The 24,480-nt window shown below is 41.1% G+C and overlaps 1 protein-coding gene across 2 annotated transcripts in view; it reads left to right on the forward strand.

Moving 5' to 3' along the window:
* The window catches only part of F13A1 (coagulation factor XIII A chain), a 63,839-nt gene that overhangs the window by 31,643 nt on the left and 7,716 nt on the right, over window positions 1–24,480 (forward strand). For both annotated transcript variants that reach the window (XM_042806937.1, XM_042806936.1), the window contains exons 6-13: window positions 2,868–2,975; window positions 5,493–5,667; window positions 9,365–9,503; window positions 16,094–16,197; window positions 17,002–17,090; window positions 18,062–18,215; window positions 18,780–19,067; window positions 22,582–22,742. In XM_042806937.1, the coding sequence (XP_042662871.1) occupies window positions 2,868–2,975; window positions 5,493–5,667; window positions 9,365–9,503; window positions 16,094–16,197; window positions 17,002–17,090; window positions 18,062–18,215; window positions 18,780–19,067; window positions 22,582–22,742 (1,218 nt within the window). The remainder of the gene's footprint in view (window positions 1–2,867; window positions 2,976–5,492; window positions 5,668–9,364; window positions 9,504–16,093; window positions 16,198–17,001; window positions 17,091–18,061; window positions 18,216–18,779; window positions 19,068–22,581; window positions 22,743–24,480) is intronic.

Raw genomic sequence — 24,480 nt, forward strand, 5'->3', positions numbered from 1 at the left:
TTCTCTAGCTGAGAAATGTCAGAAGTTGGATGCTAGACTGATCATTTAACCTTTTTTTTTTCTGTGAGAAAAATAAATTAAAACAGGTGGGCATAGAGTTCTTGTTTCCATTGTGAGTTGTCTTGTGTCCGCACATTGAGCTGCATTAGCTTTGCAGTCCACTGTGCAAATGTAATTTTATGGCACATGCATTTGGTCAGATCAGACCATAGGCAATGTGTGATCACACCAGCCTGCAACCAACTGTTAGAAATACAGCCCTAATTCAACCAGTGCAAAAGGTCCTCTTACTTTGATTTAAACGGAAGGTCACCTATTAGAAACAGGTGAGCATGAGAGAAGATGCCCACTGAACGCCAGCCTGACTAAATGTATTGCTCTGTAACACAAATCATGTCCGTGTGCAGACAGAACCCCTTTGCCTGTGTGTTTTCTCAAGCTTTGTTTTTCATCTGCAGTCTTTCCCAGGTGCCTCTGCCAAAGCTCCTTGGTCCTGAACTTGGCTTATTTCCATTTCAACCTGTGCTGAGCAGGCAGTGTCTGCGCCTGACCCAGGTTCGCTCACCTGTCCTGGCTGCCGACTGCTGCTCAGGTTCCTTTGACATTTTAGGGCTGTTCAGCCTCACAAGTGCTATGCTTCTATTCCACTTCCCTCTCGATATCATTTTCATGCCAAGAGTGAGAGCAGGAAGCTGATTTAGTTTGATTTAATGTTTTTTAGATCCCTGTATAGTGAAGAAGAGTAAAACTGGCTTTAGAGTTAAGGTTACTCTGCATCCTACACTACTGTAACAGTGTAAAGCAGCTAGACTTTACAGCTTGTTCTAGATCTTCTCATGTTAATCCAGTTATTTCACAAGCATTCATGTAATTTTGTAAATGATAAAGTGGAAGGCAACAACCCTGATAGTAATTTCTTTCCTCTTTATTCTTTCTGTATATGCTGGCAAGATTGACAGCATCTCATAAACTGTAGATGAGAAATATTTAATTTACAGAGTAAACTTCTTGTTGATGTAACTCAGGTTTTAGGCACTGCTGATGACCTGAAGTGCAGAAAGCAGATTTTGATCCTGGTGAAAGTGATAAATCATTGGGCCAAACCAGAAGAAATGTGAACTTGAAGCAGGAAGGGTTGCTATGAGGGCCCAGAGTTTACATGGTCTGTTATGAGGATTCTGCTTGGGAAGGAGAGTCTCCACAGAATGGTCATTCACCAGAGATTATTTACATCACATGCCAGTGGATTGGACTGGAGAGTTTACCATGCAATTATTCTGCTTCCCAGGGATGATATAATATTAGGAGTATGTCCCCGGGAAACACTGACCCCTCCTTCCCTATCTGCCCAAACACCATGAATTCAGTTTTTCTCAGACTATAAGATGTTACTCACTAGTGAACATCTGCTCCAGAGAAAGCAATTCAATGCAGGTGTGAGTGATGGTGAGAGAGGGGTGTTGCCTTGGAGGACGTTTGCTGAAAAGGATCCATATGGCAGTGGTACCCTGAGCAATGAGAGCCAGGCAGGCTCAAGGCAGAAGCAAAGAAAAGGGCTTTCCTTGGCCAGGAATTGGCTGAGGGTGGTGATACACGGTGATGCCCCCACCTTCTTGGCTTATACCAGAGCTCAGCTGCTGCCTGGGATGTCACCCCCCATACTTCCCTTCTTCCCTGCAGCATCAGCAACAGCCTTGACTTCGGGGCTTCCTTTTCATCTCTCTGGTTTCAATTTTCCTTCTTCTCTGCCTCTCCCTGGGTTGCCAAATCAGCAGCTTGGCCTGGGCTCTTGCTCACTTCCTTCAGGAGGCAAAACTTAGATCGCTCTCACCTGACAAGGAGCCCTAAGCCAGGCTGGAGACAGTTGCAAAATCAATCCAGCCCTAGCAGCAGTATGAGAGCAAAAAATCCTGATAGTGTAAATCATATCTTTAAGGATGCAAGCATAGAATATAAAACCTAACACAGCAAGGGTATGAGCTCCGTGGAGTTTCTTTCACAGCCTTGGATGTTAATATAAGATTGTGTATCTAGAAGATATTTGTTTTATTAATGTGTGCCTCCCTGTCTCTTATCGTTTTCCAGGGGACAGAGGTATTTTCCTTTGCTATGCAGTTTCTCCTAAGGAAAATGAAATACATTGCAGGGCAGGTTCTGTGACAAACGGTTTCTGGCCTATTTAGGCACCTCTGCCCTCAATTCATTCTTGTGCTTGTTCATGCTGGATCGAAGAAACTGTACCTTTTCACTCTATTTTTGAAGACTACTTTAGGTCACTTGGTGTTTTTGATGTCTAAGTTTCATAGACCAGGATTAATGTATATAATCAACTTTTGGCTTGTCAATTTTAAACAGATTTAAAAATTAATTTTAAAGTGTAAGAGTCTTCAAATTAACTTTGGCAAAACACTTATTGTTCAACTTCCCAGCATTGCATTGACTGTGTCAGAGAAGTCCTGACATTAACAGGTCTGGCATCTGTGAAGGACATAAAGTCCTTTACAAGTAGACTAGCTTCTTGTAGTTATTATTGTAATATCTTCCTATTATATACTTGTTAGCACTTAAAATTTTATGTCCTGTCAGAAAGGCTGTGTTGTCATTTCAACCTTCTGGAAACTGGGCTGAAATTGAATTGAAAATTACACTCTCTTTTCCCTCACAACCTCTCATATTTTTTTGCCATACATGGGCAATCATTCTAGAAGAAAACTTGAATTTTTAAACACAGAACTTTGACTTGACCAGTTAATTTTAAAGCAAATCAGTTATTATAACAACAATGAAAGATAACTTTGTCTTTGCTTTCCAGAATAAAAAGTGACTCAATTTTCCCTCTGTTTCCCTTTTTATTTTCTATTATCTAGTTTGAAGAAAACATTCTGGATGCTTGCCTGTTCCTGATGGACAAGGCGGAACTGGAGCTCTCTGGGCGTGGAAACCCAATCAAAATCTGCCGCGTTGCCTCTGCAGTGGTATGTCATGGATGCCTAACGTGTGTCAGAAGTGATTCGTAAATCAAAGCCGGGCTGATTTAAATGGCCCTCACTCCCCAACGTGCTCACTCCAACAAGTGCCAGATCAATTGTCCATTCTGACCTCTGGGGTCTGGCATTTTGTTTCACTCCACTAAAGGTGAAATATTTATGTCAGTGCATTGCTTTTTCCTGATAATGGTACCTCTCTGGTAAGAAGCCACTTTTAGACATTGCACTCCAGGCATCATGGCATTTCTTGTGGCACTGTGCTCGCTTTCCGGTAGCTGAGATAATTGAGAAAGCTATTTCTGCCATGGACAGTAAGACGGCATGATGCATGAAATTCGGGATGGGAAACTGAGAGACTTTATGTGGATTCTAGCACTAACCTCAGCTGAGTCTTAGCACACTGCAATGATAGGTGTTACCATGTCTGATTTTTAAGCCTCAAGTGGCCCAGTTAGGCTGAGAACATTTATGTGTGCTATCTTGGCCCCAGAAGAAAACACTGTCCTCTTAGACATGGGGTCTGCAAAACTTACCCCACACAGAATGAAAGTACTTGTCATAACCAGAAGCAAAGAATAAGGAGGAGACTTTCCACATCTCCATTCTTTCCAGCTGCTAGACACCAGCAGTCATGCTGTGGGTGCAAGAGCAGCCCCATCCGTAATATTCAAGATGGAAGTCTTATCCAGGATGTGGAAGGCAGAGGCTGAGTCCCCTCCTCTGCCTTACAGAGGTCTGAACTGATGCCTTCTGCTTCCCAGAATAATACTCTATTTGTCGAGCTAGCGTCATTAGATGTTCTCCCAAGTCAGCTACTAAAATAGACTGTCCACAAAATATGGCTACTGGAGATGAATGATCCTTTAATCCACTTGTTACAGCATTTGCCCAGGCTTTAAGAGAATGAGCTCTTTGTCTTAGATGACATTGAAATGGGATCTCCAGCCTCTCAGTGCCACATGCTGAATCTTGCATAGCATCACATTAAATAGAATAGCTTCAGCAAGAAATATTGAGAACACTCCCACTTCTCTTTCTCTTTTAACCTTTTGGTTAGTTCTTTCACCCCAGACATTAGAAATATGGCTTCAGACCTTCAGATAGAGGTAAGAATTGAATGTGTTTCACTCGTCACTGGGCTAGTGGATGTAAAGGGTCCCTCATGTAGAGAGCATGGAAGCCCTAAGTGCAGAATAGTACAGAGTTTATGAACCCAAAGAGGGCTTGGATATTACTTAAGTTTTGAGCTACACAATCATTTTACAGAGGTGGAGAAGTTCACCAATGAAAATCCAGGACTCAATGGACTTTAGGTCTAATCTGCAGGATTAGGCCATAGCTGGGTGAGAGTTTTGGCCAGCTGAAATCTGAACCTCAGTAAGAAATGGCCAATAGGTGTTGAAGTCCCAGTCCCACCTATGTTCCTTACCCTCTTTCTTGCTTAAGTAGAAATGTGGTAGAGTTGAGCTTGCCTGAGGAGATGTCCCTGTGCTGGGATCCTTCTGAGGTTTCCTGACATTGCAGAACAGGAGGAGTTGCCCCCTTCTTCCTGTCTTTAGAGCCAGAGGAGAGGATGAAGATCAACATGCTGCCCTGTCCTTGAAGTGCCTCTTCTCTTGGCATGTCTCCCACAACAGTGAGATGGGCACAACCCCTTAACCCTTTGGTTATGACTCTGAATACTTATCTTTATTCAGTCCTAGGGTTCACAGAAAGTCGATTTTCTAATTATAAAACAGTAGTTAATCCAGCCAAAAGCTTTTAAATGAGAATTGTGATTTATTTGGCTGGCGTATAGCTGTTCCACATTAGCATAATTAAAAGGTACAGAGTGAATGAGCTTTTTGTAGAGCCTCAACTGGTTTGGTTCAAATTGCAGCTAGGAGATCTATTGCTTGTTAATGCCTATCATTATAGCCATTAGTCAGCAAAACTCCTTGCTTTGTATAATCTTACCAGGAAAAACTTACACAGCAAATTCCTTCTGTTTTCATGTGTGCTGGACTGAAGAAATTAGTTTCTACTCTAAAAATAACAGTGGACTGCTTCTCTTCTCAATCCACTGTAAATCAGGAGTGATTTTATTAAAAACTCTGGGCTGATAGGGACAGAAAAACAGACTATGTTAGGAAAGAATCCAGCTTAATATTTCCAAGGCTTGCTTATCAGTGTATAACTGATCATGTTTATTAAAAATACATAGCAATAAGCATGTTTACTGTTAATAAACTTACGAAACCGGCAACATGGCTACTCACTGTGGTGATTTAATTTCACCATTATTTTTAAATGTCTGACCTCCATTCAAAATTGTTCAGTGATGTAGAATCCATGGCCCTTAGCAAGATTGTTCTATTCATCTCCTACCTTCATAAATGAACATTTCTGTCTTCTAGCCTAAACTTGATTATATTGTCTCTCCCATCCTATCTTTGTCTTCTGGGTTAAAGATCTCTTTATTATTCAGTCTCTGACACCCCTAATGTTCATTTCCTTTGCCTTTAGATCAACTCCAGGGATGATAGTGGTGTGATTGCTGGATCCTGGGACAATACGTACACTTACGGTGTCCCACCTTCAGCCTGGACAGGAAGTGTGGACATTCTCTTGGAGTATTACAGTTCTAAGCAACCTGTGCGATATGGCCAGTGCTGGGTCTTCGCTGGTGTCTTCAACACATGTAGGTATCAGTGAGAAAAGCTCCACGCTGCTATGCAATTCTTGCATAACAGAGAGAGCTTTTAAGTTAAACTAACTAAAATACTTCCTGGCTCTGTGGTGTTCGGGAGTAAATAGTAGAGATACTTAAAAATACATGACTAAAATAGATGGTCTTTAAATAAACCTTTGGCATCTCCTTCAGTTCGGCTGCTCTTCCACACAAATCTGTTAACTATTTATTGGTTCAGTAAAATGTATTCAGTGAGTCATGCGGGTAAGTTTGGGATAGAGAAAGTTAGTCTTTTGGCACAGTCCACATTTCTGTTAGAAAATCTGAGATGAGCAGGGGGCTTGTTATCTAGGCCTGCAAAATGAAACTATTACCCAATATGGGATATGTGATGGTGTTTCTGCCCCAGAAAGGCCAAATCTCACCTACTAGGGATTCTTCCTAGCAAAATTGACATGCATTGTCCAGCATCCGTTTACTGAGCACTGTTAACATTTTCTGTGGAGTTTGTGAGCCAGAGCAATGAGGAAAATTCTGACCTCATTTATGAATTGTCTAGCACTGCTAGGTTAAGTCTAAACGCACTTGTTCAAACTGGACTTTCAATGTTGCAGCAAATGGGTGTTGCAGGTTGTAAAACCCAGTAGGGAAAGCAGCTTTGGACTTGTCCCCTCATTTTGCTGTCTAGCACTTTCTAACAACATCATCTGCTAATACACTGGAACACGCTGCAGCATTTTAGTAGTTAAAAAGACTCTGGGAGTGTAAAAAATGTGCATTATACAGATAATATGGGCAAACATTGGAAGAAATGCTTATGTCAAGTGCCAATGTAAAGCCAGTCAAGCAGTTCCTATGCTTATGGCACTGGCCAATAGAAGAAGCTGAACAGAAACTAAAAGTAATTGCCTTTTTTAAACCCAGATGATCTTCCTTAGAAGCTTTTACAACATATGCATCTAAGCAAAAATTGGGGCAGGGGACCAGATCAGCTTAGGACCAGGGGGACACAATGGGTATTTCTGCAAGCTTGGAGACTTCTTTGCATTGAGTGCTTTTCAGCCACAGCTCAGGGTCTAGGCTTTGGTCCTTGTATTTACGATGTAAAAAGGAAATGACAAAAAATCTTTCCATGAAAAACTTTATCTTTTTCACTTGTGTCAATACTGTCAATTGTTGCTGTCTCGATGAATCACATTATACTTCTCTTTACATTATACTTCTATTAAAAATGAAAGTTATTAATCACTCATCTTCTGCAGTAAACATGGAAACTGAATAATTAATGACAAGTTACAAGACTGGTTCTTCACCCTCAGGCAGCCCTGGACATCTCTGCATTTTCACTTTCTTTTTGACTGTTCTGTATATGTACGTTACATTTTGTACATAATTTTCCTCTGATCTAGACAATTGGATTTCGTAACTTATTTTTGTTACCTGAGGTAGTTCAAAAGATGTTCAAAACACTAAGGACCTCAGAAATAAAGCTGTCTTCTGACCACCTAGCCTTCTTCTGGCACACGTGTCTCACAGCTGAGACAGGGGATGCAGTTTCAGGTTTCTCTGCTTCTCGTTCATATATCTGGAGAGGTTCCTGTTGATTTGGGGAGGTTCTGGCAGGTGCTCTGTCCTTCGACACATGAAATGATTCATTTTATTCCTGTGGTATAATGAGCAATCACCCACATCCAAAGAACCTGAGAGATGTCTATTTCCTGCATTGCCTGAGGTCGTGTGGTCTGTACTTGATGTCCCTCAGCCTCTGCACAACGAGAAGGGTTCAGAAAGGCTCTTGCAAACGTTTCCTATGGATGCAATTCCTTGCAGTGGTTTCCACAGGCCACTTTGACTTCTCTGCCCATCATCTCCTCTGGATTCCTCTAGATGACAGACAGGCACACACACCAGTTCTCCCACTTCCCCCTGCACTGGCCCCGAGTCACCACTGCGCTGTATTTTGCCTGCAGGCAGCTGTGAAACTGGGGTGAAGCAGCAGAGGCCCAGAGCCTGTTGTGTTAAATGGAGAGGCGTACTTACCTGGGGCAAAACCAGACTTGGTTCGCTGGCAAAGTTAGTCAAGTCAGAGACCTGGCACCTCATATTGCTGCAAGGATTGCTGAGGTATAAAGTTTGTTGAGCATTATGAGATGAAAATGTTGTCTGGTGACTGATCTGATAGGTAGCCACTGACACATCCAGCTGCTGACCACTACGAAGAGAGGATGGCAAAGGCCTGAATAGCTGTGTGCAACTAAAAGGGTTGTTTTGAGTCGATTTTGAGTCTTTCTCATATGCCAATGTTTTATTGCTGTGACCAGTCCAGCTTTCCAAGGTTACTATATTGTACACTCTGGATAGTCATCCGTTAAAAATGCTAAAACATTCTGAAAAATGGTCATTAATCTTGAAATTGTCAGACAAATTATTTTCAATGAGCCCTGATGGCTCATGTGCTGGAAGCCTGGGAGGGCACTTGAATTAAGTTTAATCAATAGGTACATATGGTATTGGATGCATCCAGGTAATTTGTCATCCAGGAACTTGAAATGAATGTGCAGTGTTACAGTTTATTGGGAGTCGCAGTAGTGACACTAATGAATATACAAAACCCAGCAGAAGCAGCAAGGGCTGTTCAACATTGCAGCATCAAAGCTATTTTTAAATAGGATTTTCAATAAATATGTTTTCCCTTTCAAAAAAAAAAAAAATCCCTCTTTTTTTCTGCAGAATCGAGTTGGCTCCTAAATTGGAAAACAAGAACTTTTTTTGGCTGAGAGACACAATATTTCATCTGGAGAAACTGAGACAACATGTCACCCTGCGGCCCCTCTCCCCCCTTGGGGCCATGCTCCATGCTTATTTATTAGCCAGGGTGCACCACAAACTCAGAAGCCTAATGATGCACTACTGCACTTCAGACATGGCTGTAGCATTTCTGCATTTCCCAACTTTACCACTTCTCAAATGGGGAGAAGAGTCATCAGTGATACATTGTGATGGTCTGAGATTTAGGGGTAGTGGCTTTTTTTTTTGGTCCTCTTTTTAAGATCCTTTATGGGAAGGGACTGTTGCCTCCAAAATATTGTTACTTAGCAATCAGTACAAATTATGTAATGCATTTTGTTCAGACTAACTTTGACATTTCACTTCCAAATAATGCAGCTTTTCCCCCTTGTTAGCAATAATTTTCTGCTTTATTCTTTGTGTTCTCCAGATCCCTTCTGATGGCAGATGTCAAATAGGAGAACTGCACAACAACCAAAAGTACTATTAATTATCTTTTTAGCACAGTCTCATGATTCTCCTGGGTTACTGATAGTAGGAGACCTAATGTATTTTGCATTTCTCGCAAGCTCAAACTTATTTTCCTTTATACCACATTTGGTCATGCAGTTGACCAATTGCACCTAGATTTGTCCTGAAAAGCTACATTGTGGTCACTATGCAAGACTGTTCTAAAACTACTGGTAATCAGCTACTTAGGATATAATCATTGTACCATTGCATATCTTGACTGTTCATAATTTTGGGACCAAATAAAATATTTAACATATTCTATATAAAGACAGAGAGGAGGAACTATTTGGGTTGATTTGACTGAATTTTCCCATTTTATTCTAGCTCTTAATAGTTTCTCTCATCCTGTCATCCATGAGCAGTCTTCATATTTGTCCTTCTCATCACACTTTTCTCTTTGCCACAGTTCTGAGGTGCTTGGGGATACCTGCAAGACTCATTACCAACTATTCTTCTGCCCATGATAACAATGCCAATTTACAGTTGGACTTCTTTCTGGATGACAAGGGGAAATTGGACACCAAAATTACAAAAGACTCTGTCTGGTGAGTTCTCCTGGCAAATGTCTTTAATGTGTCAACTATGTAAGTAGTGAAAAACATGACAGAAATGCCTATGGTTTATTTATTACTCTGTGCATTAAAGAACACTGCTAGCTTATGTAAAATAGAATGAATGGATTGTTAGTAGGCTGAATAATACAAAGCACTTGTGATGTGGAGAGAGAAACCCTAGGGGATCCCACTACTAATATTACGATACAGTGTACATTTAAGCATAGTGGAATAGGTTTGTGCTCCTTAGGGACAGGACATTTCTAAAAATGGAAAGGAGTAGGATGGGCACTTAGATCAGTCTGGATCCAGGCTCAAAGGGATACCTCAATATCTATAGAAAAACACCCTTCTTGCTCTGCTTCTCTCCAGTTCTCGTATTTGTAGGCTGGTTTTACATTGTGTACATGCAGTCATTGTCTCAAATAGGTACTTTCCAAAATAAATCCAGTTCAGCTGAAAAAGCGACAAGCCAAGATATCATACAAGTTACTGAAATGCTATTGCCAGATTTATAAAAAGAAAAAATCCTAGGAAGAAGAAATGGAGTCTAGGTATTCTTTTGGAGAAGACAGTCCTCTAACTTGCTCCTCAAACTCTTCCTGTCTCCTATCTGACAGAAGTGTAGCATATATTGATTATCTGCTCTGTTCCATAGAAATTATGTGTGGGTTATTAGGCTGCAAGCCTCTCCTCCTCAGATTGAAGCAGTGAACATGACCTCTATATTCTTATATTCAGGAGATACTTGTCCTATTCAGTGTTAATATACCGGATTTGTGTCAGTGATATCTTCAACTCATCAGCATAGCTGCTCATCAACATGTCTCATTAATAACTTAATCTCTGGAAGTCTTTATATTAAAGCTGTAATAAACCCATTCTGCTGTGGAGGAAATGACTGAGCCTATTGTTGTAACCTCTTTTATATGATTTCCATAATCCGTTACCAAGAGGGAATCTAAGGAAAACAATTATGTTCATTTATGTCTGAAGCTTATATCACAGAATCGTTGAGACTGGAAGGAACCTCTGGAAGACATTCAACCCTCCTGCTCAAAGCAGGATCAGCTACAGCAGGTTGCTCAGGGCTACATCCATCTGGGTTTTCAATATCTCCAAGGATGGACACTCCACAACCTCTCGGGGAAACTTGTGCCATTTTTACAGGAAAAAATGTTTTCTGATGTTCAGACAGAATTTCCTGTGTTTCAATTCATGCCCATTGCTTCCTGTCCTGTCACTGGGGGCCACTGAGATGAGTCTGGCTCTGTCTTCTTCCCTGCAACTTCCTAACCAGGCATTTATACACATGGATAAGCCTTCCCATCTTCAGGCTGAACTGTCCCACCTTTCTTAGCCTCTCTTCATGTACAGCCTTTGGTGTAGCAGCCATTCCTTGCAGTGTTCCCTATCAACAGACTTGCTGAGGGTGTAGTAGGTCTCGCCACCCAGGTTATTAATGAAGATATTAAAAAGTATTGGACCCAGTATCAACCCCTGGTGTACAAGGCTAGTGACTAGACTCCAGCTGGAGTTCACACCACTGATCACAACCCAGCAGTCCAGGCAGTTTTCAATATACTTTACTGTCCACATTTCAGTCTATGCTTCAATGGCTTGTATATGAGGATGTTCTGGGAGATGGTACTAACGTCAAAGAGAAACCAACCCCCATGCACTGGTCTCCCCTTGTCCACTCAGACATCCATTTCATCAGAGAAGGCTATCGGGTTGGTCAGGCACAGCTGACCCCTGGTAAATCCATGCTGACTACTGCCATTCACCTTGTCCTTAATGTGTTTGGAAATGTTTTTCAGAAGAATTTGATTTATAACCTTCCCAGGAATCAAGGTGAGACTGAAAAGTCTGTAGGTCCCTGAGTACTTCTCCTTCTCTTTCTTGAAGAAGAACAGGCTACAGGCCTGGGGAAGAGTGGCTGGAAAGCTGCCTGGCAGGAAAGGACCTGGGGGTGGTGGTCCACAGCCAGCTGAGTATGAGCCAGCAGCATGCCCAGGTGGCCAAGAAGGTCAACAGCATCCTGGCTTGTATCAGAAACAGCGTGGCCAGCAGGATTAGAGCAGTGATCATCCCCCTGTACTCGGCACTGGTGAGGCCACACCTCCAATACTGTGTTCAGTTTTGGGCCCCTCACTACAAGACAGACACTGAGGTGCTGGACTGTGTCCAAAGAAGAGAAATGAAGCTGGTGAAGGAGCTAGAGCACAAGTCTTATGAGGAGCAGTTGAGGGAACTGGGGCTGTTTAGTCTAGAGAAAAGAAGGCTGAGGGGAGACCTTATCACTGTCTACAACTAGAGGTTGTAATGAGGTGGGTGTCAGTCTCTTCTCCTGGGTAACAAGAGACAGGATGAGAGGAAATGGCTTTAAATTGCACTGGGGAGGTTTAGATTGGATATTAGGAAAAATTTATTCACTGAAAGAGTGGTGAAGCATGGGCACAGGCTGACCAGGGAAGTGATTGAGTCACCATCCCTGGAGATATTTAAAAGATGTGTAGATGTGGTGCTTAGGGACATGGGTTAGTGGTGGACTTGGCAGTACTAGGTTAATGGTTGGACTTGAATATCTTAAAGATCTTTTCCAACATAAACGACTCTCTGATTCTAAGAAAGGAGTGATATTTGTTTTCTTCCAGTCCTCAGGAACCTCCCCCAATCACTATTCAGTCCATATACACCCAGTAATGGATCATTGCCACACTTAAGACTTTTCACTGTCTCATCTATTTTTCTCCTCCTAACCTAATCTATGAAACACCTCTCACCCACTTTTGAGATTTCCATTTCCTTTTCCTTCCTTTTCCCTTTCCTTCCTTTTCCTTTTCCTTCCTTTTCATTTTACTTCTTTACCTTTTCTTTTCCCAGCTGTTTCCCAAGACTTCTTAGACTTCCCAAGACTCCCTTGGACAGGGACAGATCATCCAAAATCATCCTTGCTCCACTGAAACCCATATGCAACTTCACACTAGCATTTCATCATCCCATCCTACATTTGCTTTTCTTTGGCTTGATTACATTTTGAACTTCTTTGTTCATCCTTTTATCCTCCTGGTGCATTTATTAGTTAGTACATGGTGCACATACCCCTTGGGCACGACTTAATATATTATATATCTCTTTTCATTTCTCCTCTGTGTCCTTTCTCTTCATTACTCTGTAACACTCCATGGTAGCCCACATGCCAACTTTAAATGGCTTGTGTCTTAACCTTGATTTCATTTTTAATCTCTATTTTATTTCTTTTTTTTTTTTTTTTTTTAAGAGGTACAAGCCCAAGGTATTTATAATGATTTTTTAAAATGTATTTCTCACTTTTATTTATAATCTCCTGAAAACTGGAAACAAAGCTCTTTTTCTTTATTAATATATCATTTCTATTGCCTTGTACTGTTGAAGCTGATATGTCTTCAGGTTTAAAATACTTTCAGACTTCAGGGATACTTGGAGCCAGGATTTTTAGTCTAATCAATCTCTGAGTGTGGGGCTCCCTCTGAATGTTATCTGACATTTATTTATTTTTATTAAAGATCATCTTCTCCCTCAGGATAGGAAGCAACAACAACAAAATACATATACAAAATTACACAGACTTTGCAAAAAGTTATTTTTATAAAGCTGGCCGGATTTGGGCCCATCAGTACTGCCTCTGTCCCCTTTGTTCTCCTTGTCTTTCTTAATGATGATATAAAGACACTTAAAGAATATTTCTCTTGGATGGGAATCAAGACTCACTCCTACAGTGTGGTCCAAACAGACCGATGTCAGTACCTCAGCAGAAACTCACTTGAAGTCATCCTGCCCTATGGGGTTCATCATGTCCAGGCCTGTGGAGAAAGCCCTTCTGAGACCTCTGCTCTCCCATTCACCTTCCAGCTCACTTTTCTCTAATTTCTCAATAATGTTATCAGTGCCTCTCTCAACCCCAATGCCTCAGCTTATTAGGTAAGGAAAGGGCAGCAGCTGTTTCCAGCATGTGCCTGTCTCATAAGCAATACTAAGTACCCTTCCTAAATTGTCTTCCAGGCATAAAACCCACCTGATCATCTTTTATTAATTTCCCCATCGCTTTGTTTAGTCTATTCGTAATTATCTCTGTAAATATTTAATGGTCACTACATTGATCTGTATAGACATTCTTGCTTTCTTTAATGTCTCAGGCTTGCTGTGGAATACAAGAACTACAGAATCAGTTTAACAAATTATGGTTGCGGAGCCAGCTTCCTCAGCTGTGCTCACTTCTACCAGAGAGATGTTTCTGCTACATTTTGGAGAGGCAAATGTTCCCCTCAACCTCTTTTCCTTAATGCTTATGTGCAATGTCTTTCTGTTCATTCACATTGAATACCCTTAAGTGTATTTGTTATTTGCATGGCAACAGACCTGAAAAAATTGCCGTCCTGCTGCACCCAACACTACACCAATAGAAAAAAGTAAGAAAGGTCCTGTCCCCTAGGATGAATATAGAAAAAAATCTAGAAAAACTGCATTACCTAATTACAGAATTGAAGCGGAGCTGCCATTTTCCACACTGTTATCCCCCCCTTGGCTTTATCATCCTTCCCTCCTGCCTGCTCTTCAGGTTCTTCTTTTGCAGAACACAAAGCCAATGTCACATCTGAGTTTGATTCAAAGTGAATCAGTGAAGGCTTCAGGGCGGGGATTGTCTCTCTCACATGTTGGCATAACAGTTTTCAAAAACCCTCCTATCACAAAGTGCGTCCCCATTCTCTGGTAGCCCTCAGCAAAGCTCTGTGAGCATGATTCAGCATTGACTACTCTCAGCAGCATCAAAAATTCTCTGAGTGTGCGTCATTTTCCTTGAATAATTCCTTTTCCTATAGTGCTGCTTCATTAACTCTCCTAACTGACAAGTTTTACCCAGATCCAAGCTTTCATTTCCACTTTGAAATGTCTTGTTAGACAAGCCTCAGATCCTTCCATCTCTGCTCCATGGCTGTTTTTCACCTATTATTAATGAAATGGTTGGAATTTAACAATCCCCATTTTGGTTGCTAATATCATTGCGTGTACTAGGGGCTGTATCAGCTGCTACACAGATGTAATTTTATTCATATCTGCTGTAAGATATGTATAATTTGCAAGCAAAATTGCCCCTTTCTCTACTTCGTCCTTCTTTTATTTTTTGCAGTAATGAAATTCAAACACTTTGCTGGCTTTACTGCAAGACCTTCTTCCTAGATTGTCTTCTTTTCTTGCTTGTGCTCTCCCTTTACGCACCAGTGACATTGCAGGAAGTTTCGAGATTTTTCTTTTCTGCTCATCTTTGAAACATTCTGGGCAGACTGTGATAGTGCTGTAGCGGCTTTTTTCTTTTCCTGAGCATCCAGCCAATTGAAGGCATTTCAACCCTGAGCGCCTAGATGAACCACTCTCAGAAATTCACCTTTTAGCATGTTGTCCTGAGCCCTAAAGGAAAAACTTGGCCCACGGTGTTCGTTGGTGGGTTTTATGGAAAGCTGTGTGTTCTGGATCTGACCTCCCTCATCGGCATGATAGACTGGGAAGACCTGATAAGGAGGAATGCACAATGAGGATAGTCTTACAAAGCCTATGCAGGGTCTTTTTCTCAACCAACATGGAAATCAGCTAAACAAGATTGGTTTGAGCCATGAAAACAAAGCTACACACTGTACGTTATGGAGTTGCCCTGAATTCAGCTGGGATAACTCTATTTTCACAAGAAGCTGGGTGGGGGCACAGCCAGGACACCTGACCCAAACTAGCAAGGGGATATTCCATACCATATGACATCTTGCTTAGTATATAAACTGGGGGATCTGGCCAGGGGAGGAAGTATTGCAGCTTGGGAACGGGTTGAGTGTTGTGTTCCATCTGGTGAGCAATTGCATTGTGCATCACTCACTTTATATATTCTTTTATTAATATTATTGTTATTATTATTTCTTCTTTCCTAGTTCTGTCCTATTAAAATGTCCTTATCTCAACCCATGAGTTTTCATGTTTTTCTTCTGATTCTCCTCCCCATCCCTCCAGAGAGGGGAGAAGTGATCGAGCAGCTGCATGGGGCTTAGTTGCCAGCTGGGCTTAAACCATGACAGGAGTTGATCCTGAAATCTTTTCAGAAGTGGTGCCAAATCTTGAGTCTCAATAGTGGTAAATCAGACTATGCTTCAGTGTCTTGAAGAAGATTCAAAGCTTGCTTTAGCTGACAGACTGAAGTGGGGGTGTCTGGCTGGAAACGGATTGTAGTTTGTGTAGCTCTTCATATACCCCAACAATCTCCAAGCTCTGGAAATTTTTCTGAGACTTTTGCATTCAGAACACATTAGAAGAATCAAAAAGATTCTTCAGCTTGCAGTCAGGAAACTACAATGAAAGATTGTGGCCTTCAGGTTTTAACAGATAAGCAGCAAACTTTTAGACCTGAAAATCTATTCTCTAAAAAGAGCCAACTTTTTCACCCCTAAAGTGGCAAATGTTGTTATTGAAGCAATGGCAGGACATAAATACACAGGTTTATTTTGGTCTGCATGCTTCTTTCCAAGAATTTAATAGTCTGGTCCTATCTCTTGTCTAAGGAACTATCACTGCTGGAATGAAGCCTGGATGACCAGACCTGATCTTCCTGTTGGTTTTGGAGGATGGCAGGTTGTTGATGGGACACCCCAAGAAACCAGTGATGGTAATATTGCTTGATGTCCTCTTTAGCTCTCTTTCCAGTGCTTGGTTCTTTGTGGCAAACAACAAGCTCACAATAGCTGAGCCAGTGGCACCATGTGACCAGTGACAACTTCTTGCACCAGATAACCACACTCACCCATGCTCAGGGCCTTCTCCTGATTTATTATGAGCTCTAAAATAATTCTGTCCTTATTATAACACTGCTTATGATGCATACACACAAGATCCTGCATGAGAAGGGCCCTGCTTGCTACAGAAGACATGTAGTCCTATTGCAAAAAGATGTCTTCTAAAATTTTAGAGAACCTTTACAGGAGCCTGATCAAATTCATTCTCCACTTTATGTCTGCAACCCTTACTAAATTTCCTGAGCAGGCAGTAGGTAGGAGAGAAAAAGTGAAAAGCCACTGCTATTTCCTCCTAGTCCTCAATTTTCCAGTTCTTTAAAGACATTCTTAGCAAATTTGCAGTGCGATCTTTCTTAGTCTGTGGTGTAACTGAGTGCTCCCAAAATTAACTGCTTTAACCAAAACCAGCTGTAACTGCATTTCAAGCACTTGAGACTTACAGTGGTCTTTACAATGCCATTAAGGTACCAAACCATTAGATTGTTTCAGACTTGAGTCTGTGTTGTTTAGAGGGTTGATAATACAAACTGAACTTTGCACTTCTTGTTCAGGAGTTCCTGTAAACTATTAAAAGAGTTCACCAAACCTCAAGAATTATTTTTCTTTGAGAAAATAGAACATTTTGACATGTTTTTAGATTAATTTAATCTCTCACTTTATCTCTCCTCTCCCTATAGGTATGTACAGGTGTGGCCCAGCCTCAGTTCAAGCCATTAAACATGGTCACGTTTGCTTCCAATTTGATGCTCCTTTTGTCTATGCTGAGGTACATACCTAAATATTTCTAGTTCATTGAGAGGTATCAGTGGGACCGTAGGTGAGAGAGAAGATAGGGCTTCCCTGCAATTTATGGATTGAGATGTTATTTCACATATATTCCATGTCAAAGAAAAATCTCATAATTATATTTTGACATGCAGGCCAATAGGTGTGATATGACTCTAATGAATGACAGAGATTTCTCTAATCTCTGCTAACCAACGTAATAAACAGAAAAAACTACTCTGGCTCTGATGAAACTTCAGGCTGTGGTCATTTATCCTTCCCAGATTCCAGCTATGCTGGCAAGAGTCACTAGCTCTAGCTGCTCATCTTCATCCCTTGTTAGCTGTTACCTACTTTTCAGGCTTGCCAGCAAAGCTGCTTATGCTAAGGCTCCCTTGCTTATTTCAGTCAAAACAATGCAGTGATTTTAAAGGATTCTGTGCTCACCACATTCCTTTTGGCTTCAGTGGGTCAAGGAGAACTCACATGGGTGGTTTGACTGGCAGATCTGAGAGGGAAATATCTCCATGAGGAGTGAGAGGGCCTGATCTGGAGTTTTAACCTCTTGCACCACCAGAGCTGGTGTGTCCAGAATTGCAGCAGCTGTAGAGCAAGTCTCTCTCTAATTGAATTGTATATATCATAGGAGAGAAGAGAATAAATTTATTTTGTCTGTGAAGCATTCCTTGCTCTATGGTCTAAAGATTTTTGGTGCAAGGAATATATAATCTCCTCAAGTCCGAATGGTATCTCTGTAGCCTACTGAAGTTTACACTGTCATTCTGGAGCTGCAAATAGTAAAATGCATCTAATCATTATTGTAGCATACAACTAATTTTAAACACAGAACTTCAGTGCAAGTAATTAGTGGGACTTCAATTCAACATGTCACTGTTTTGAGGGGAGATAGGCTGGCTTCCCTTCCTCTCTCTACTTCCACGTATCTCAATCCTTTTTCATTTAATTTTGTAGGTGAATAGTGATATTGTTTATTCAAGAAGGGAGAAAAATGGAACCCAAGTGATAGAAAAAATTGACACAACTCATATCGGGCAGTTGATTGTGACCAAGGAAGTTGGGGGTGATGGAATGATGGAGATTACTGAGGAGTACAAGTTCCAAGAAGGTAACCTGAAATGGGGTGGGACCATACCAATGTAGATTTACCTCAGTCAAATCTTGAATGGTGGATTTACAAACCCCTGGCACTGAGGGAGCTTCATGAAAAGCTGCCAAGGTGCCCTCTGGAACTCTTTATTTGTAACTCCATCCCAGAAACACTGCAGATGCCTTGATGAGAGCACAAACTTTGCTACTCACAAATGCTTTGGACTGAGTAAACTATAGTGAAAACAAAGGATAATCATGGGATAACTCAAGGCATTCAAAACAACTCAAGGCTTTCTGTACAGCTTTTTAAACATTTTTTACTCAAGCCAGATGTGCACACAGAGTAAATCAGTGTAGCTCTATTAATATCAGTTTATCTGATATGGCTTGAATCTTTAACACCCGCTCACTTGAAAGCTGTGAAATTCTCCTAATATTAACTTTACCACAGGAAGTTTCACTGTCCTCATCCATTCATTCCAGCTACCACAAACTACAGCAGGTGCACCCCTGTGATCAGTGAGTGGGCTAATGCAGTACCCCTGTCTCTTTTCTAAATTTGATTTCCATTAATTTCTAGGCTCAGAGGAGGAGAGGCTGGCTCTTGAGACTGCTATGATGTACGGCGTTAAAAAGCAAAGTACTCAAGATACCACATGTCAGCCACAAACAGATGTTGACATGGACTTCCAAGTGCAAAAGGCAGTCCTCGGCAGTGACTTTAAAGTCACTATAACTTTCAGGAACAAAAGTCACAACTACTACACTGCTACTGCCTACCTTTCAGGCAACATAGTGTTTTATACAGGAGTCACAAAAAAAGAATTCAAGAAACACTCTATCAGTGCAAAACTGGAACCCTCTTCATGTAAGTCTTTCATAATTTTTTTCAAAACTGTTAGCTTTTTTTCTCTGTGTCATTAACTGTCACCAATTCCTCTACCCATGGGTAGAGGCAGTTCTAGTAGCTAGGAGTAAGATACTCATTGGTTATCAGGAGAGTCCGCTCCCAACTCTGGCCCTGCTACCTAGTGTAATTTAAAGCTGAGGCTGTTTTCTTCCAGGCTGTTTCTCCCTGCATAATGCTCTCTTACACCAAGCCTAGCTCATGCAGCTGAGGGCAGGATTTTGCATTGCTCAAAGTAGGGAAGAGGGATGTTCTTATTTTTTCATTTTGGACATAACCAGTCTATTTTCTGTCAGCCATGGCAGCCCCATTTGGAAAACAGTCAGCAAGTGTTGAGGACCTGCTGTAGTCCAAAGCACTATGGAGCAGGCTGGTTGTAGATCCCTGGCTTCTCCAGTGACAAGTGACTGCCAATCACTTGTTCTCCTGACAGGCCAGTGCTCTTGGGTCAGTGCCTTCAGCTCAGCAAAAGTGATGAGAATGTGCTCGTATGGGGGCTAAGTCATAGGATCCTCCACTTGAGTTCCCTACTGAGAGAGTCAGGAGCAATGATTTTGCCTTTTTGATGCTGTTACTGGGCAAAAGCAATCTCTGCTGAGCACAGTGGGAGTGACTGGATTTTGAGAGGCCAAAGGATGGGCCTCCTGATCTGTGTCTGGTACTGAATCACAGCAACCCTGGCTGTCCTCTGACCTTTCTCATCTGTCTTGTCTATCTCATCCCAGCTCAAGAGACACTGTGAGCCCTCTCTCCTCAAAGAGGACAGGTTTTGTCTCAGTGAAAAGCCTCCATGGAATCACAGTTCCCACCATGTTATGAAAAAAAAATATCCTCTGCTTTCTTCCTCACTTTGAGCATTATCTAAAACTGCACATTTTTATTAGGGGCTGATTAATCTCCACTAAGTAGGTGTCCACTTGTAGGGATATACGGGTGAAGGTTCATAAAAATTCTACCCTCAGTCAATAACAAAGCCCTGAGAGCTGCTTGCTGGTTCTTTCTAATTCCCCAACTCACTTGCGGGGGTTCTGTAAATGGTCATTGGGTTGTTTCAGCACAGCCTATCAAAACACAGTGTGGGGCTTTATAGTGGCTTGCATCAATTACTAAATATTTGATCTGAAATACTGCAAAACTTTTGGAGACTTGGCTAAGCACAGTAAAAAAGTTGATTTCAACCGCTCGGTCTAAACTTTGTGACACTTCTTTGATGGGGGAAAATTCAGTCATCTTGTAGGAGATGTGCAAATACCTGCTACACTTTCTGGCTGTGATTTGTGCTTGGTTCCAGGACTTACATCTGATCTTGCATCAAAGGTCTGTGTAAGGTATTATCACCTAAACCACAACTTTTGCAGTGCTTTGTGCCTTATCTATCTCCTCTGTGCAAAAAATGAAATGAATACAGGTTTAAACATCACCGAGTCTCGTAATTATTTTTTTCTAATTTAAGTAAATTACTCGTAAAAAACTTATTGAAACCATGCTGAAAACTCTGAACTGACTGATGATGAATGAACAAGGACTAGAGAGAGACACCTGAGAGAACAGAACCCTGATTTTTTTGCGTGTGTACCAAAAGTCCCCATCACTGATTCTGACCAAGAAGACATGTTTTAAGGTATTTCCACCATTCAGGGTGGAAATCAGCTTATATCTGAGCTACAGTCATCAACTTGTGGAGCACTTTGTCCCACAACAGGACAAAAAACCCTCACAAGTTACACCATCTCTGAAGGTGATACATAAAACTTGAGCATGAATTCTTTCGCCTCTGCCTTGGAAAGGAGTACACATGCAGTCAGGAACGGTGTCTGAGCAGATGGGCAGCGTGAAGAGAGGCAGTGTGGGAATACTCTGTCAGGGGTGTGATGGGAGGATACCTTCTGAGGCACTCAAGCAGAATTTTTAGGCTTCGTTCATGGCAAGAAGTGTGTGTGTGTGTATATATATATGGAAGTAACAAAAAAATTACAATATAATAAAGATGTGTCAAAGACATTCTTCCAGCCCATGTGGCTGAAAGAATGAAGCAAAGTTTTCAAAAAGGAAGTGAATGCATGATTTTCAGAATAATGATTAAAAGAATTGTGTGGGTTGAAAACATCTTTGAGGTTTTTAATAGCTTAAAACTTCCAGTGCCTTCAAAGGCGCTCCCACATCTACTCATTTATATTTAGTTTTCTCTATTTTTTTGAAAGGCTGTAAGGCAGCTCCGTGTTTTGTCTCCTTTGGCTTTCCCAGGTGCAGTAAGTAGTACTGGCAACTTACCAGCACAGCCAGTGCTAAGGAAATGGAAGTATATTACTCTTTTTTTTTTTTTTTTTTTTTTTTTTTTTTTTTTTCCTGTAGTGATTAAATTTAAACAGAAAAGTTCATCTTTCCTTCCACTGTAAATTAAATTTATCTTCAATTGTAACTAATTTATTTATTTATTTATTTACTTTACACAGATGAGAAATATCTTGCCTGATTTATAATATAGCTTGGGGCATTATGGGAAATTCTTTCACAAGAGATACAGAGTGAGAGGGAGGGAAGGGGAGCATATCAAGTAAATTTAAGGCTGGCCTGGTAAATCCAGGTCAGGTGGTCACTAAGGGAGTAGCTTTGAAACCAAATCAAGGAACTGTTTTTTATGTGAGCAGATCAAAAGAGTGAAAAGGGGTGAATGTCATTTACCCAACTGAGTTCAATTATCTCAGTGTGCACAGCGTATGTCACAAATACAATACAAATAATGGATAACAGTAATAATCGTAGTTAACAGATGGGAGATCTTGGTATATATATACAGAGTTATAATGAATGTTTATAGAGGCTAGAGCTCCAGGTCTATATATTCTGCTTGGTCACTTAGTTAGCAGGTTTACTTCTCTGCATCACATTCTCACACCATTGTTGGCCTGGGAATTGCAGTTCAATATGGTTAAAGTTAATGATTCCTTGCATCTCAACTGTCTAGCCTAGGGGGACTTGTTCCTTCCAATAATTATTGTCAGGGAGCATGTGAAAGCTCTCTGAAAGGCATGCTGGCGACAGGAGGACCTTCTTGCTAAATTTTGTAGGCAAGTCCAGTGTAGGACAAAGGCAGATATCCAGACATGTCCTGGAGAATAGGTGGTCTTCCAGTTAGCCTGCATGGGCTCACACCCCACCGTGGCTGATCTGGTGACATCCTTGGTGGCATCCCTCTGCCAGGAAGAAAAATGGAGAAAGCACAAGAGAAAAATGAAAGAGCAAACATTTACAAAGGTGACACTCAAAAGCTGATTTGGACATTTGTGCCCAGTAGGAATGGCGAGGTAAAGAAAATAAGGTAGTTTGGGAAAAAAAAAATCAAAGTTATTCTTTGGTGGTGGTGGGCCACCTTTATTCCAAGGCACTCATGTAACTGGCACTGGCCATGAGGGGAGGAGCAATTAGCATTTAGATTGCTTCAGATGCCTCTTTTCTTTCCTGTTTCTCCCTTCAGCCAGGTCTTTTGATGTTGTGATCAAATCGAGTGAGTACCTGGATGACCTGCTGGACCAAGCCTCCTTTCATTTCCTGGTGACGGCACGGATCAACGAAACAGGGAAGATTCTGGCCATGCAGAAGGCAGCAGTCCTGGAAATTCCCCCCCTGAATGTCAAGGTAGCTCAGGACTGGGGTGGAGGGGAGCGACCACCATGATGCATGTGGGCTGTTCTCTACAAGGCTGTCACATTGACTTCTGGGATTGGGAGGTGTATGTGAGTGCATGCACATTAGACCTTCAGTCTAACGTGGACCTTTTAAAGCAGTGGCTGGCTGGAGTGTATAAGGGTGTATAGGTATTTTATATATTGTACTGAGTATGCCTACATTGAAGGCTGAGACTGACAGCATCACTGGTAGTAGAGAGCTGAAGTGATTTCAGTGGAGGGAGGAAGGAGGGGGAAAGATCTGAGAAAGCTGGAGAAACTCAAAGGGTAAAAGAGGTTACTCACTCAAGTCACTCAAGACTTTAACTACTTTAGAAGTCTGTTACATTTAAAGCAACACAGCACAGAGGCCTCTTGATGAAGAATGAAACACACTGCTGTTGAGGTGAATTGGCTTGGAAAGCTCCTGCAGGTGTTATGGAAAGTTCCTCCAAACGTGGACAGGCACCGTCCATTTGGGACCATGCTTTCAGGATCTCAGTGCTTTGCTGCCACTCTGTGAATGTACTCTTAGTGGCTTGCCCTGAAAGTTCAAGTGTTTCTGCAGATGACGGCATGGTACCTATGGAAATGTAGAAGTGTATTATTTGTGATAGGACAAGGACCCTATGTTGTATGGCAAAGGCACGGCTGAGATTTAGAGTTTTCAACTCATAACTGGGCATCCAAATAAATTGCCTCATTTTCAAAAGAGCTGAGCTTTCATCTGTTTGAATGATGTCATTTGGATCTGTTTTTTTCCTAATACTAAAAAAAAAATCAGAACACCTATTCAGTAAGCTTTATATAAACGTGAATGCAGGTCCCTAAAATTCAGGATCTTGAAAGAAATCTAAGTTTATAGACCTTTTTCCCCCTGCATATTTATTTGAACCAGTGTTTATGTTTCCATATAATAATAAATGTAGCAATCTGAAACAGCAGCCTTCTGCAGAAAAAAGCTTTATAAAATATGTAGGTCAAAACTACAGTGAAGTTTGCAAAATATTTAATGATGTGCAAAAATGTCACTATGATCTGATCAGATTATTGGTATTTTCAAATAAAAGTTTTTTGGTTTACCGAGAATTCTGTAAAGGAGGTAAACAAGACAGATAAAATCTACTTCAAATGCCTGTCTTCAGTAGCCAGATTTTGAAAGTAGAGGGTTCTTTCAATTCAACACCTAAACAGACCATCTTATACAGGATCCCAAGTTTCAGCTTCAGAATAGTCTATCCTCCATGCTGTTACAAAGAAAGGGTGTTTAGTATATAAGACAGGTTGTTGTCCAATAACCATGTTTTCTAGTAAAACTGAGTTTGTCTCTTCTCTTCTTCATTGTGATGTGGAAAAGTAAGCTGAAATGTTAATAGCTGGATTTTTTAAAGAGTGTGTGTATATACCTATGTATTTACATAGGAAACTTTATTATTTTTTAAAAAAATCCAAATAATCTTATCTTCCTAGATTTCTTGTTAGATGCTTTCATTGAATGTAACTGGCAGACTGGAGTTCTTAATGTGAGAGTAAGGGAAAAGAATGAAAAAATGTATTTCCCCTCATGTCTTCAGATACACCTTTGATCTTTCTGTGTTGGTCTAAGGAGAATATCAGAGTTAACAGTGTAGGAAATTACACCTTATTCTAATTTAGCTTAAGACTAGTTTACAAAAATAAGCTCAGCAAATACAGATCGTGGTCTCAGT

The sequence above is a fragment of the Tyto alba genome, unplaced genomic scaffold, assembly GCF_018691265.1.
Source record: "Tyto alba isolate M040663 unplaced genomic scaffold, T.alba_DEE_v4.0 Super-Scaffold_48, whole genome shotgun sequence".
Lineage (NCBI taxonomy): Eukaryota > Metazoa > Chordata > Aves > Strigiformes > Tytonidae > Tyto > Tyto alba.